Source organism: Labrus mixtus, chromosome 10 (assembly GCF_963584025.1).
Source record: "Labrus mixtus chromosome 10, fLabMix1.1, whole genome shotgun sequence".
Classification (NCBI taxonomy): domain Eukaryota; kingdom Metazoa; phylum Chordata; class Actinopteri; order Labriformes; family Labridae; genus Labrus; species Labrus mixtus.
This window is the reverse complement of record NC_083621.1, coordinates 17,135,315-17,151,776: the sequence shown is the minus strand read 5'-3', so window position 1 is coordinate 17,151,776 and position 16,462 is coordinate 17,135,315. Positions and strand designations below refer to the sequence as shown.

Sequence of the window (16,462 nt, the reverse complement as noted above, 5' to 3'; positions counted from 1 at the left end):
ATTTGATACAGGCTCAACCAGTGGTGCCAGACGTTAGCTGAGTGTCGGTTTGGTGAATCAGCGTGTCTGTCTGATTCACTAACAAATTGTGTGATTCTGATACAACCTATAAACTATGTGGCTCGACAGGTTATTGACACACATGGGTCTGTGTACAGCTGTTTGTCTGGTAGGACACTTCAGCTTGGGGGGGGGGGGATGTTAAGTATTATTTTCAGGTCAAGTATTTGGAATTTTCAAGACTTGATGACGTCAGCTGGCAGCCACCAAAAAGACAGGATTAGATAGTTATTATTAAGGATCCTTTTATAATTACACCTATTTGTTGAAGAGGGAAATCTTTGTCGTTAAAGATGAAACAGCCGTTTACAATCACGCTCTCTAAAGCCACCAGACACAATCGATAAAATCAGTCGATTTACCTCACAAGACCTCAGAGTTTTCCTTTTTATTTTGTATAACTGCCTTTTGCTGAGGGGGTGTCACCCACCTGGGGGAGGGGTTACTGCCCTTTGTGATGTCATGGAGGGAAAGCCTGTTCGATCACACAAGTCTGAAAAGCTGGGCAGGCAAAATATGGGGAGGATGAACTTTTCTCATATTTGATAGGGTTTGTAGACAGACCAGAGACACATATTAGTGTTTGAAAAAACAATGTGCAATATGTATATTTCATAATATGTGAGCTTTAACTTCACTAGGATGTCAGGTATATGTGGTATGTTATTACGGTGGTTATTATGTTGTTTACATTGCATTGATGTTAAAAACATTTACATTGCATTGATTTATTTTTGTGTTTATATGTTCTCTTGTCAAATGTAAAGAGTAGGACTTGTAGATTAGTTAACAAGACTCTTTTTTTTCCTGGAATTGAACCCTTATACATTGATTTTATGAGGAATGGGCTGTTAGTCATTTACATCAAAGTTGAAACATGTTAAGCTTCAGAATCCAATCCAAAATAGTGTTTTAATCTTTAAAAGAGAGGCAGATTATCTTCAAATATCCTGATGAAACAATGTGACACATTTTTTATTAATCAAACTAATCCATTAGTCAAAGAAATACTTAATCCATGTCAGATTTATGTGACTTTTATGTTTCATAATATTTTACTTATCACAATTCTCTATCGAGACTCTTCTTGTTTAATCACCTCTTTGAAGTATTTAGTTAGATTATTTTTTTGTTGTTGTTACTTCTCGATTTTTTTCTGCATCTGCGAGACAATTTCCCAACTGAGCTTTTGACCTCGTCGCATCTAATCTAAACGAATGAAGTGAAGTGTTTTAGGGCAATTATTAGCTCTAATAGGGACACCAGAGACACACACACAGACACTCGGGGTTACTGGCTGCATAATAAGAGGGGTCAGCTGGAGGAGGGTGTGGATCACAGAGAAATTATGTCTGTATGTGTGTGTGGGTGTTTTTCCCTCTTTAATACCAAAGCAAAGAGACAAGGAAAACCCCTTGTTAGTTCTTGGTGTGAAATGTTATTGATGCATATGATGCATATGTGAACAATCAGGAGCAATAAGGAGAATGCCTTCCCATACATATATATGTCAACTGTAACCATGTTGAAAAGATTTGAAAGCATTGAAAGCAGAAGGGTGGAGGGTTTCCTACAAGCTTTCATTCTGTTCCCAAGTGAGTGATTGATTTATTTAAAGCGGCATTGGAAGAAGTCGATGTTCTCCTTGAGTTTGAACTTATCCATGCATGCGTCACCGTTTCAGCAGGTTGGGTTTTGTTAGGCTGAAGGCCAGGTGAGCACAGGTGGGCAGGACTCCAAGTACGATCCCTGATTCTTCCCGACACTGTTTATTCTCATTGCTTAACGACACAGATCGCCTCTGTGCCAGCAGGGGATGAGGTTAAGATCTTTTACAGATATAAAAAGAGAACAAGACAAATCTGGATGAACTTCTGTGTGTTTCTTTTTTCTGCCCCTGATGATATTCAGCACAGCAGGGAAGTCAGCTTCCTGCTTGCGTCCTGTAATTGTTGATTTTCTTCAGCCTGTTCATTTATTTTCTTCATCTCTTTTGCCAAAAAAAACAAGTTTTTAATTTAGTCACCGCTCCCCTCGTAATAACAACCAGCTACTTCTAACCTCTCCTTCAAAACACAGCAGTTCTAACAAACGTGCAACACATAGCAGAGATTGATCAAAGAGGCTTTAATCGATATGTAGAAAAATCCCTAAGCAGAGGAGGTAAGAACTTATCCTCAATGCAACATCAGTTTGATGATGTATGTATTTTAGCCACACTGCTTGTGAAAAAAACGCTAAAGTTCACTTAAGAACTGTGTGTCATGGAGTTCAGTTATAAGTCTGAGGAATACGTTTAAGGAGGCAGACTTGGTGAAGGAGGCAGACTCAGGGAGGTGTGGGAGCTTTTCTCTGTGAACTGATGCATGGGGTCATTTGGATTTTCTTTACGACAGTGCAAACACGCCCTGCTGGGAGGACATCATTAGGACAGGTGGGGCACAATAGAAAGTGTGCTTTTGTCATTAGCACAGACATGGGAATCAGGGCTAAAGCCTCGTCTGACCCTTGTCGCCTGTTTTCACTCAGCCGTGCTGGACTGTTTTCAAAACCCTGCGAGAGTAAATAGTGTAGTCCGGCGTGTCAGGGCACGGTTTGTTTGTTTTGTCTCTCTCGCTAGACTCATCTCCAAGAAAGACTCTTCAATGGTCGATCCTCTATTTGGTGATTTTTTTTTTTTTTACATGGCCTTGTTCCACTCAGTGATGCTTATCTGTATTTTTAAGGGATAGTTCCAAATTAAGTGGGATTCAAGAGGAGCGTTTCAGTAATACCAATCAAGCTGGAAAAAAAGGCTCTCACAAAAAAAGTCAGTGAGTCAAACAAATCAAGTGTGCAAGACAGGACTCCAAATTCACTCAGCTTTGCCCAAGAGAGGGGGTTTGTTGCTTGAACTTAGAATACTTAATGACCTCTTCAGTAACAAATGTATGCAAATTAATTACAAAACAAATCCCCCAAGCTGGCCCACACCCCGACCCTAAGAGTGCCCCTCATTATCAGATCACTATCTGATCTGAGACGGAGAGCCTCTCCTCTGCAGTGTTTTCCTGAGTTACTATCGGTGTTACTTGATGAATGATATAGTTTAATGGGTGGATACACTTTCTGAAGGTGAGCTCAAAGAAAAAAAAAGAAGTGAAACATGAAGCTAGGCGAATGTTTTGAAAGTGATTGGAAAGAGTCAAGAAAAAGATACAGTGATGGGAACGCTGATAGCTTAGTGAAGGGCTACCCATGTACAGAGGTTATTATCCTCGTCGCAGCGGCTGTGGGTTCGAGTCCGACCTCGGCCCTTAGCTGCATGTCCACCCCCTCTCTCTTCCCAAAATGTCCATATCTCTCTTCAGCTGTTCTATCCAATAAAAAGAAAAGAAAAAAAAAAAAAAAGGCCTTTCTTATGTTCAAAAATCCCATAAAAGGGATAAATGTGTCCGGGCACCGGTAGCCTAGTGGTTGGTGTGTGCGTCACATGTACGGAGGCTATAGTCCCCCAAGCGGGCGGCTGAAGGCTTGAATCCGACTAGTGGCTCCTGTCCAACTCTTTCTTTCTCTCTGATTCTGTTTTTCCTTTTCCGACCTCATTAGACTGCTTGCACTCTCACTCCCAGCTAATTGGCTTGTACCAAATTTGAATCTTTAAATGTTGCAATTATAAATGATTTATTGAAACGACCCAGTATTTTTCTACAACAGCGGATCACTGAAGTTTCTAGTGTACTTTAAAAATTAGGAGAAAAAATGCATTTGTTGGGCATTATATGTTCTGCAGCCAATGGTTAGGAATCGGAATAGGAAATACTTTATTAACTTGTTGCTGCTTGCAAAAGGCAGAATGTACACTTTTTAAAACACAAGGTAGAACATTTACACAAGGTGGCACACCTGGCGACATTAAAAGATGCTGAAAAATCAACAGATACGTAATCAAAACAAAACAGATACAAGAAAGCTACATAATACTCTGTTGTGAATACTTGGACAGCAGGGTGCCATATGTGGGTCAACTTGAAGTAAAGTCTTTGAGAAGTTTTTGGACCACAATGGAGCTCTATGGCATATTATATATTTCTGAGAAATGACTTATTAGGATTTAGATGAGCACACAATTAAAGCTGTAGTAGATCAACTTGGTATCTATTGGTATCCAATCAGTGGATTTATTGTCAAACAGAGAAAATAAAGAATATATCCACATGATCTCTTAATTGTTTACCATACCCAGTTCTCATTTGATGGCATTTGAACATTAAGTTTTAAAAATAGAGAAAAACAGAATGCTTCATTTAATATCACTTCGAGAATCTTCAAGGCTCTGCAATGATTCGAGGAATTTGCTGTTAAAAAATGCAAATGAGTTTGGAAATTCTTGACTTGTCTGGCCTTGCCAAAAAAACAACTTCTTTTTTTTTTTTCTTTGAAAGTCATGAAAGACAATGAAACCTACGTGGAATTTGCACAACCAAGTGGCGGCAATTTTTCGATCATTTTGGCAATTTGGCGCACCCTCGATCCCTGCACCAACTTGTACAAGTCGGAGAAAAAAGTTATTCAACGCAAATTAAGAACTCAACAATAACAGATCCAACTGGATTTAACTTGTGTTTTCTTCCTTCTCTGCTGAAAAGTTTTTGAACTAATTCTTTAAGGCTGAATCAGACAAGACTGCGCTGCGGTATATATGCCCACTGTAGGAGAATGAAAACTTAGTCAGAAAGCTGCACACAGCTGTGAGTCATTCATCCTGTCTGGGCATGAGAGGTTTCTACACCGGTTGGTTAGTAATGATGGGTTCATGTGTGAAAATAAGATAAAGTGGATCATGTTTTAAAGGTCAGGTTTCAGCAGCACGATAACATTGTTTAAGGTAACATCATCTCCCTCGTTTACCTGGATTTGTGTTATCACTAAGTCTGATATCAGAGTTTTCATTGAACCCGTCAATTGGAGTGTTTCAAAGATCAGACTAATCTTTGTGAATGTATCGTCTTAATGGGCTTTCTTCCTTACTTGCCTTGATTTAAAATACTTTACCTGAAGTGGACACTAAACTTTACACTCATATCATAGTTGAACATCTGATTCTAAAACAATGGACACTTATCTGCTTCCAATCTCCAAGTGTCAGTGGATTAGTACGGAGTGACACTGATATTTGGGTGATAAGGTCTGGCTCATTCCAGGTCGTCCCAAAGGTGTTGGATGGGGTTGAGGTCACAGACCAGTCCAGCTAATCTGCACTAAGCTGGGAAAAACCATGGCTCAATGGTGTTGGCATTGTAAAAGGGGAAAATGTAATGTTGAAACGGGAAAGGGACAAAAATAGGCCACAAAAACATGTTGAAACGCAAAGTGATCATTGGCGTCTTTTGTAAGAATGAAGCTTAGACCGTTAGACTCTCTTCATTCTTTGGAAATTCGAGCTCCTACCCTCCAGACTGAGATTCAGACTACCAAAGTCCAAGTCCAAAGGTCACCGAATTGTTCAAGTTGGATGATGATCCTACTAATGACACATATACTAATGGCTGATGCTGGTTTTGGATGATTGAACATACTCATCACTGACAGTAAGCTGTTTTCTTTTCTTTCTTTCTTTCATTTTCATTCGCTCTGAGCCAAAACCATCAAAAGTTCACATTATTAAAACCTGGATAGAACTGCCTTTTTGGAGCTTTTCTTTATATTATATTATTTATTATTACAGCACTAATCCTTATTATGTTCTGCTCATTTTAACACAACTTGGTCTTAATATTTCTAGTGTTTCTTTCATCAAATTTCTTCAAGTTTGTTTTTTTCAAGGTTTATTTTTGGGCTTTTTTTGGTCCTTTATTGTAGAGCTAGGAAAGTGGACAGAAATTAGGGAGAGCGAGAGAGAGTGGGGAATGACAGCAAGTGGGAAAGGAACAGCAGTTCGGATTCGAAGCCGGGCCGACCACTTGGAGGTCCTGCAGCCTCCGTATATGGGGCGCACACTAACAACTAGGCTACCAGCGCCCTGTTTTACTGGAAAATTATTATCCTCTCATTCATGCAAGAGTTCACCAATAACACTTGCATTTCAGTGTGGTTAGTTATGTCATTCCTTTCCGGATCTTTATTTTTTTTTAATTGATATTTATTCTGACTATTATTGTTCTTTGTTGCCCTATGCAACTCTTACTTTTGGAAGCTTACAGAGATCAAATATTAGTATAGAGGATAAAGTTCAGGAGCTTTACTGCAGGAAATTGGGTCATGTACATTCAAAAAAGCGAAAGTCTTAATCCTATCCTCGGAGAGTAAAAAGCACACAAAAAAACACAATAATCCTTTCAACCAAACAGATTTCATCCTGTGCTAGCACACATGAGTAATGCATATCAAATACACCTGCTTTTATACAAAAAAAAAGTTGGTTTTAATGCAACACTCTGTGCCTGTTACAACACCTCCTGTCACCCCTGCCTCTGAACGGTGTCTCTGTATTAACACAACTGGCCCTCCCTGTCTCTAATCCTCTGGTATACTGGCCTTAGGGTGTGGACAAACACCACAGCTAACTGGAGATTAGAAGAGTAGGACTGGGCTTGTAGCAGCTTGTAACCCAGAGCCACTGCTGAGCTAATTTGCCTGAACATCAAGGTTTGCACCAGGTGACTCATGTGCAACTGTCAAACATGAACACTGACATACCTGGGGGGTGGTAAACAGGCCTCCCCCCGATACTTTAGTTTTTCTACACAACTACTCATCCTTTCAAATGCAGATGAATGAGTTTGTGAACGACCTTTGACGCAGTTTCTCATTAGGAAGTTTCATTTTCAGCCCTGCACTACTTGAGACACGCCCGAGTCCTGCATGGCTCGCCCTGCTCAGACTTGCAGCGGTGCATTAGGAGATATCAACCATTTTTCAACCACCCCCTCCTCTCCTTGTGGGAAATAACTCGCCGTTAGGTTTTATAGCAGCAATAATACCCCTGAATCAAAATGTAAATCTGCCACTCGGACACAGTACGATATACTGATGTGTCGAATCAATTTGCGACTGAGACGGCATAGAGGCCTCCAGATGCCTTATGTTCACGAGGGGGGTTTGAATCAAAATGTAAATCAATCACAAAGATGCAGACAGCCACAAGGATGCAGGCAGCCTATAGATCTGTACAAACTGCATGTGAAATGGTTGGATGACAATGTGCAGGCTGATCCAATTACATCCCCTGTCCCAGAGTTCCTGTAAATATATCTACCTGCCCGTATGTTAACTCCCTAAAAGCATCAATCACACGATGCAGGGCCACGCTGAACATGTCAATGTTTGTGCGGATGGTCACAAAGCTGGAAGGAGAAGCTGCATGAAGGATTTATATTCAAAAAGTCAACATATTATAACGTTGAAGTAAGACATCCTCTAAGCAGGAATGTGATTGGTAAAGGACGAAAAAGCAAGGGACCCCTCACCTCCCTACACCCCACAGTCATACAACAATGTAGAAAAACTTTTTAGACATTTAAATGCACAAAACGTGTGCCTAAAGTTAGGGTATTTTTTTTTAAGCCTGTCTTTATCTTCTGCAACAACCTGTTGCTCAATGCCATTAAACAAATATTTGAGGATTAATGGTTAGTACCATTGGGTAAGGGTGGTCTCAAGGTATCCACTTGAAATTTTAAAGACCAAACATTTCTTTTTTCTGTGTTCTGATTAATGTTTATGCACCAATTTCTGAGTTTTCTGCCCCATTTTTTTAAATAATAATCTGGTCTATAGTGTCTTTTTTAACTTTATCTGGCACATTTTCACAAAGTACAATCATTTGAATACATTGACAAACTTGTGAACCTTAAGAGTACTTGTTGTACTTCACCGGCTTGTCCTTATATAATTTCTAAGGCAGTTTCTGTATAGATGAAGCATATGTTATAGTTCATATTTGAATGACGTTACTGGATTTACAGACCCTGTATCAGATGCTACTCACAACACATGAGCAGAACAGAGCACGTGCAGATTGTCCGCTAGTTCATTGATCTTAGGCGGCGATCTTATTCAGATAAAAATAAAATGGACATATCCAAAAGAATCTGCAAACATAATAAGGTTGCTGTAAGTATATCAATGTAGTCTATGTGTTGGAAACACTGTTGTTGTTCGGGATTTAACATTTCAGGTTGGAAAATCAATAGTTCTGTATAATTCCAGAAGAATCATATCCCTGCTTAGTAAGGGGAATGGGCATTTGAGACATTTGCCAGCAGCGTGTTTTATTTTACTGGAGTCTCTTAAGAATTTAAAAAACAAATGACTGAAAAATATTTGCATTAAAAATAATTAAGGGTCATTTCAAACATAAAGAACATGTTTAAAAATGTGAGCTTAATTTACATTGAATTCCAGCAATAATGCCAAATGATAATGGGAAAATTACGTAGAGCTTTCTATTTGAAGTGAAGCTACTGCAGTAAAAGTGTCATAAATTGATGCTGAATGATGATAATGATTCTATAATTATGTCGTTACTGGCTCAGGTTGCTGCTTCAGCGTCTGAATGGAGCTCCACTGATTTTACAGGCCTTTATGTAAAACAGAACACCCTCCAGGCAGAATATAACAAATCAGAAACACAGTAGGGAGGATATTTTCCTTTTGCACACATTGCTTGAGTCACCAAAACTGAACTGTCAAAAATGTTTCTCGCTCTGTTAAGCAATCACAGGATGCAAAAAAACATTCACATGATGTTGCTGCTTCAAGGCCAACAGTGACCAATTTCTTTACTTTAGCTATAAAACACCAAGCACAGAAGGCAAGAGGTTGCCCATCACCTCTGTGTTTGATAAACAGAAAGGGTTTACTTTTACAAACAGAGAGCCATTGGGGGCTCTGTTATCCAAGAGACAGGTAGGGGTTGATATCATGTTTATAAATGAGCAGTAGTCTCTTTCATGAGGAATAGTTTGTGCTGTATAGTTTACATTGTAAGTGTTTTGTATGCAAAATAGAGTGCTTTGTTTGTTTTTTTCTGCATGTGCAATCAACTGCTTTAAATGTGACCTCCAATAACTCTATAGAAGTGTACAAAAGTAAACTTCCCACTGTTTGCATATTAAATGGATATGTTTTGTTCAAAAGTCGTACATGTTTCTGCTTTTTTACTTTTTTAAATTACCTGTTTTGGCATCCACGCCAAAGTACGTCTGATGAGATTCCAGCATCTGGAAGGTCAGCTTTCCCGCAGAGGAAGTGTCCACGTCTGTGGCAGATACCTGCACGACCGACTTCACTTTGTCCACGTTCTCTTGGACCGACGCAAAATAGACCGGCTGTGAAAGCTCTGGAGCGTTATCGTTAACGTCCAGGACCTCCAGGAAGACGTGAGTCCAGGAGATCAGAGGCTCAGTCCCCAGATCAGTGGCATAGACAGAAAGCCAGTAGTGAGGCCTTATCTCCCGGTCCAATGTCTCCGTTGTTCGAATCACACCTGAGGCACATGAGAGGGTGGGGAATTAGAAGGAAAGTGTTTTCACTTGTTAAAGGCACACTGGTATTTACATGTTTCCTAACCTGCTGCTGCACCTTAAGAATTAATCACTTATCGGTACAATCAATTTCATCCTTAATATGTGCAGCTACCCTGGAGGGAGTATCAATCACTGGCTTTCATCGTCTTTAAGGTGCCTGTTTGCATTTTCCAAAGTCTGGATTGGTGCCCAAAGACTCAGCAACAAGGATGACACATCTGTGTTGCCAAAACTTACTCAAATTCTTCTGGTACACGTGAAACTAGATTCAACAGAGTAGTGTAGCAAATAGCATGCAGGGGTCTTAAACAGAGGAGATCTACTTCCTTCAAATAGTAGCTTTCAGAAGCAGTTTAAATTTGGAAACCCTGAGGGAGAGCCTTAAAAAAACAGCAACACAAAAAAAGAGATGTATTTCTGCATGGTTCCAGTATGACAGCGAACTCTATTTGCCCTGATTTTATCTGAGCCTTAAGTGCAGGAGAAGGCTAATGGAATGCACTACGGTACATTGAGAGGTCGCAGAGTATCCTCAGCAGAGGAATATGTGCTGATGGAAAATAGTAAAACCGCATCAAACAGAGCCCAGAGGAAATATTACGTTTACAAGCATGCACGTGACCAATCTTATTGCAAGTTTAAGGAAAATACACAAGGAAATGTATTTCTGTAAGAGAGCCTCTTTGAAAATGATGTTAAGACATGTCACTGTGCTGATGTGCCAAAGCATTACTGGGCTACATTTACATTGAATTTGGTGTTAATGCAGACTGTACTTAAATATTGACCTAGAAGTGAGTGGTGAGGAGATTATGTCGCTGCTACATTTTGCTGTTGCAATTTCTACTCCTGTCATCCCTATTAGTAACCAATGCCAGGCAAATAGGGGCACCACAAACGTGTCAAACTGAGTCAATAATATAATAGAACCAGTTGAAGAACCAGTGTTCAAATGTATCTTCTTTTTTTCAAACAGTCGTGCACACGGTAGCACCAATTATGCGTAAGTTCAATGTAGCCTAGTTTTAACGCTATTTCTAATTTGGACAATGTCTATGCACTACTCATATTAAGGTTGTTGCACCAGCTGAGATAGTAGGTAGAACCAGTGTTCAAAAGTAGGCATCTAACGTATTGGTTACACCTTAATTCTTACAACTGGCTCCTTGTTAATCCTCCTTAAAACATGGAGCGCTTACACCCAACAATAACAACATGTGGTGTAATAAGTGAAAATTTAAACGTTTTTTTTTATTTCCTTCTTTGCCAAAAAATCATCTAGGTATGTAATCCAGTTACCTGTTTCCTCGTTAATGGTGAACACTCCAAGACCAGAACCTTCATGGATGTGGAACCTCACGACCCCATCTCGTCCCTGATCCTTGTCTGTGGCTTTAAGTGTGACCACAGATGTCCCCACTGCTGCATCCTCCATAACTCCAGCTTCATACACAAACTCTGAAAACACAGGTCTGTGGAGGTTCTCATTCACATCCAAGACCTGAATCTCTACAAAGCAGGAGGATGAGAGGGAGCGAGGGAGGCCATGATCCACACCCCGGACAGTGAGGTTGTAAACTGGCCTCCTCTCAAAGTCCAGCTCCCTCTCAAGGGTCAAGGCGCCGGTGGCGGGGTCAAGATGAAAGATCCCGCTCTCTGTATTCTTCAGATTGTAGGTGACTAGGCCTCCGCTGCCCAGGTCCAAGTCGACACTCTCAACCCAGACCAGGACAGTTCCTACAGGTACATCCTCTGGGACTTTTACTTTGTATACTTTTGGGGAAAACTTGGGTGGGTTGTCATTTATGTCCTGCAAAATTACCACAAGGTCAATCATAGAGAACAGCTGGGGGCCGACTTTCGCTTGGTCTCTAGCTTCAATCCAGAGGTCATGCCTTGGTGAGGTTTCTCGATCTAAACGACCTGTCACCGTCACTTCACCAGTCAGTTCATCAATTCTAAACATATCTGTTGATGACAGTAGGGAGTATTTGATAGTACCGCTTGCATCTAAATCTGGATCCATTGCCCGAGCTGTAAAAATAATAGAGTCTGGCTCAGTGTTTTCAGACGCACGTGTCACATATCTGTGTTGGTCAAAAACAGGAGGATTGTCATTGATGTCCATGACATTCACGGCAACAAACTTCCATGCAGATGTTTGTGGCATGCCCAAATCAAAGACAGTGATGTTCAGAATGTAGAACTCTTTACTCTCTCTGTCTAACGGGCACACTAACTGAAGGTCACCAGAGAAAGTGTCAATGGAGAAACAGCCATCCTCATTCCCACTTGATAAGGCGTACACGAGTTTACTGTTAAACCCAGTGTCGGAGTCTGTCGCCTTGAACTGAACAATGGTTGAATTCAGTGGATGGTCTTCAACAAGGTCAATTGAACCCGGGATGCTCAGATCAAACTTTGGAGAATGTCGGTTGGTGATGTGAATATCAGAGTATGTGTCTTCCTCTTGACTGGTCAAAATGGGTTTGATTGACTCTATGAGCTTATCGGTCAGCTGTTTGAAAATGCCTGTCTCCCGGCAGTGGAGCGTTGCGTCATCGCCCCTGTTAGTCACTGTTATCCTGATGACTGAAACTTCAGAATGATGCTTGCCATCTGTAGCTACAACTCTAAAAGTGAAGGAACCTGACCCCAGGGGAATCGGTTGTTTTAGGGTGATGACTCCTGACACTGAGTCGATACTGAATATTTGATGCTCATTTCCAGACTCGATGATATACCTCAGCTGCTGCAGCTCATCTAAATCAATGGCTGACAGCTCTGCAATTGTTTTTCCCACATGTAAATCTAGAGGCACAGTGGCATTACAGCCTACCCTCTCAAACAGGGGGAAGTTATCATTGATGTTGTTCAGGGTTATTGTCACGGGGCATTCGCTGACCTGACTGAAGGGGCTGCCGCTGTCAGAGGCCCAAACCCTCAGGTGGTACCGCCGTTTCATTAACTCATAGTCTAAGTGCTCAGACGTTGAAATGACTCCAGTGAAGGGGTCTATTGTGAAAGGTAAGGGGCCTGAGTTGGCAATAGAATAAGTCACAAATCCGTTTTTGCCTTGATCTTTGTCTGTGGCTGATACTTTCAAAACACTGCTGCCAACAGGGATGTTTTCATCCAGCGTGGCCTGATACGAGGTTTGGGTAAACTCTGGGCTATTGTCGTTTTCATCAGTTATCTCAACCACTATGTGGGTCTCAGCTTCACCATGATTGGCCACTACATCAAACTCATAACGACTCTTTCTCTCGTAGTCAAATTTCTCTGTGGTTATGATAATTCCTGTTTTAGGATTAATCTTGAATTTAGTGCTGTCTGGATTATTCTTGATACCAAAGGTCACATTTTGAGTTACTGAGTTTACGGAAACTTTAACTACATGAGTTTTCAGGGGTGAAAACTCACTCAGTGTGACAATGTAGGTGTCTTCAAGAAATGCCAAGGGGCTGTAACGATATGCCGGTACATGGATTTGTGTAATTCGAGAGAGTAAACTTGGTGAACTCCTATCTTTAGCTTGAAGGGACAGATTCAACCCAAAAGGAGTTTGAGACCAGATAATCCTCTTTGTGGAGATCACTTGGAAGTCACTTCCACGCACACCTAAGGGGATTATCTCAAAGCACTTGTGGGGATCCCCTGCAACAATACTGAGGGATTCCACAGGTTTAACTCCTGCCTCCACTTGGACATTGATAGTTATTTTGCCATCTGTAGAGAATGTGGGCTTTGGGAGAGGTTTAATAACTGGGAATGAAGTGGACATCTTCTGTACATTTACTGTAACCCTGGCAACATTCCCAAATTTCTGAACCCCAGATATCTTCTTTGTTCTGTCCTCAGCTAAAACAGTAAGGTCGTATCTCTCTGCCCGGGTGTGATTGAGCCTTTTGACAAGACTGACTGTGCCTGTGAAAGGGTCGACGACAAAAGGATGAGCTCTGCTGGTGAAGGTGTAATAAAACTCAGCACTGCTCCCAATGTCGGCATCCGTAGCGCTGACTCGCACCACACTCGACTTTAGTGGAGTGTCCTCACTGATGGCGACGTTGTACGAGGCAGGATAGAAGAGAGGCTTTAGGTCGTTGGTGTCAAGCACCTGGATGAACACCTTTGTCTTCGTCTGGAAGTCAAAAGCTCTCTCAGTTGCCTCTACAGTGAGAGTGTAAGTGTCTCTAACTTCCCTGTTGAGTTGTGCTGAGTTACTGCTGCGTGTTTTGATCCTGAGGAAGCGGAAGTCTCCGACTTTCACTGCCTCTGCTTGGAAAAGGCTGTCATCATCACCTGAGACGACATTAAAATCAATTTCCCAGAACAGATCTGACACTTCAATGCCCATCTTTACTGGCGTCTCAACGTAAGTCCGCGGGGCAGAGTTCTCATTGATGGTAGCGTTGTAGAGATGGTGTGTGAACTTTAGCGGTGAGCTGTCTTTTCCTTTTGCTATACTCCCCTGACAGCTCACCATGTGGAGGAGGACTGCTATTAAAGTAAGGAGAGTCGCTCCAACAGTTGTCATCTTTAGTGCCTCCATTTAGATCCTCACACCTGGGAAAAGAACAGAAAGGGTAAAAATCAGGAATAGGATAAGCCTTAATGGAAAAAAAATCAGTAAATAAGTCTGTATTGCCTTGTGTATCTGCAGAAAAATGTGTGATACACACACAGCTTTTATTGCTTTTATGTAAATGCACCAATCATTACCCCTCCAGCTCTATAAAGATAATAAAATGGACACAGAATACCCACTAACACAACAGCAGAGGTGAGACCTTTTGCAAGGTATCTCACTCCTGTTCAAACTTGCCTTGACCAAAGAAAGAAGGCAAAGTAACACAACACATTGTTTCAGGGCCAGAAAATTGCCTCCAAGCCTTTCAGGCAGGTGGCAGCCCGAACTCTTCCCCATAATTATTCCTTTGGAGGCCAAATACAAGCAAAATGTACTCCTCAAAATTATTACTTGTAAGCCTTTGTCATCCTAGAGCTATGGGGAGGGATTTGTAGCTTGATGACTCGGTATCATGAAGATGACAGTGGGTGGTTCAGTCCTGATCCCAGAGTAAATGGCTGCATGTGTACTGTAGGTCTTGGCTGATGATTGCTTTATGTGCATGAGACGTCCCTGGAGGCGTGAGCCAAAAAAATTGCTGCTTTCATTCTATACAAAGGATCAGGAACCTGCCTGGTATTGCAATGCAATTGCAATATCAGTTTGAATTGCAGTATCTCATTGAAGTCGGAGGCTGGGACAAAATGCTGGCATTATGGTAAAGAACAGACAAAGCATGCACTTAAGATCCATAGATGAAAACAGCCTTGATTATTTAAGTACATATATCATTTTGTATAGGTAAAAAATTGTGTGTGCAGGAAACGTATGTCATACTCATTATGTTTTATTTTCTGTAGATTTTTTAGGTATAGTCTCACTTTCAGTTGCCTGAAGAGCAAATTAAACTGTTAGTAGTTTTTCTTGTCATATTCCAATGCCTTTCTTTTTAACCTAATCTATCTCTGTGAATCTGCGTTATTCATATTTTTATGTTGTAGCTGTGGTAACAAAACTGATGTAATCTAATTCCCTGGAATCATTACTATGGTTTAAACTCAGGATGTAGCATTCTCTGGTATGCAGTTAGAGTTTGTCGGAGCTCAGACTGATAAGATGTAGGAAAATTGAAAATATATCCAGGTGCATAAAGCCAGACGATATAAAAAAATGTTTTCTACATTCTGAACACCATCAATGTGTCCTCATGTGAAGGCACATGTGACATATTAGCAACAAAAGGAATGGACAATCTCTGTATAAAATTCAATGAACATTCAACGTTTGCTCATCACTTGATCTTTAATTAGAGATTTCATGCAACTGCCTCCCTTTGTGTATCTTAGAGCCTTTTCACACATGCACAAAACTCCTGAAAACTCCCATGTAGCTCACCCAATTTGGTTTTTGGGTGAGCGGCATGTATGAACGCAAATGGCTGAATTTTCAACCCGACACATTAGTGCATGTGTAAAAAGGGCTGTAGAGTCACAAGGTGGTGTCTGTTTAGTGACTTTCAAAGTACCGTTTATCAGCTGTTACTCAGAGTGTTTGTCAAAGCCTGTCATATTACTGTCGGTCTTAGGCATGCAAAAAAAACCTAGTTGTTAGGGTTCAGAAAACACATTCACAAAATAATTAAATTAGTGCATTTGCCACTTTATGCTCCACCGCTTTGAAATTCTTGGATAAGGATTGAACAACCGAGTTTATCTCTTCGAGTTTTAGCATTCAGGGGTTCTTTGGTTAATTTTGGATATGCTGGTCAAACCTTTTGCCCGTGCCGTAGCCTCCTCATCTGTGTCTGTGTCCTGAACGTTGCGCGCACACTCATTGTGTTCTTTTAAGTTGTCTTCCCTTTATGTTTTTGTCTTGAGGTATCAGTTGGTTTGCGACCAGCTTTTTGGCTGTTTTAAGATCAATGTTCCGACTTGTCCCATTCACACTAAGATGCCATATCGCCTCTCTGTGATCAGGTGATAAAAAAAAAACATGTATTTGTTCCACATTGATCTAGAACCACTGTATTGGAACAACCTACACTATGACCAATAAAAAAAAACATTAGCAAGTCAGTGTGTATATGGAACCATTAGGATGTTTAAACTGCAAATAAATAACGGATAGGGGAAGCAGAAAAAAAAACATGTTCTGAAAGGAGACTTTAAATCAGCTTTGACACAAGCCTGAAGGTGTCAATAGACTTTCATTTCTTCTCTAATGGAATCAAAAAGGCAAAAATTGGGACATGTTGAATACATGATTTAACTTGAGCCCAGTTAATTCACAGCCACACTATGTCAGCTTGAATTTCACAACACTC

At 40.8% G+C, this 16,462-nt stretch overlaps 1 protein-coding gene across 1 annotated transcript in view; it reads right to left on the bottom strand.

Moving 5' to 3' along the window:
- Positions 1 to 16,462, bottom strand: part of fat2 (FAT atypical cadherin 2) — a 116,641-nt gene that overhangs the window by 87,554 nt on the left and 12,625 nt on the right. Inside the window, exons 2-3 of the mRNA XM_061048571.1 lie at positions 10,869 to 14,135; positions 9,218 to 9,529 (exon numbers count right to left, since the gene is read on the bottom strand). Of these exons, the coding sequence (XP_060904554.1) occupies positions 9,218 to 9,529; positions 10,869 to 14,121 (3,565 nt within the window). The 5' untranslated portion in view covers positions 14,122 to 14,135. The remainder of the gene's footprint in view (positions 1 to 9,217; positions 9,530 to 10,868; positions 14,136 to 16,462) is intronic.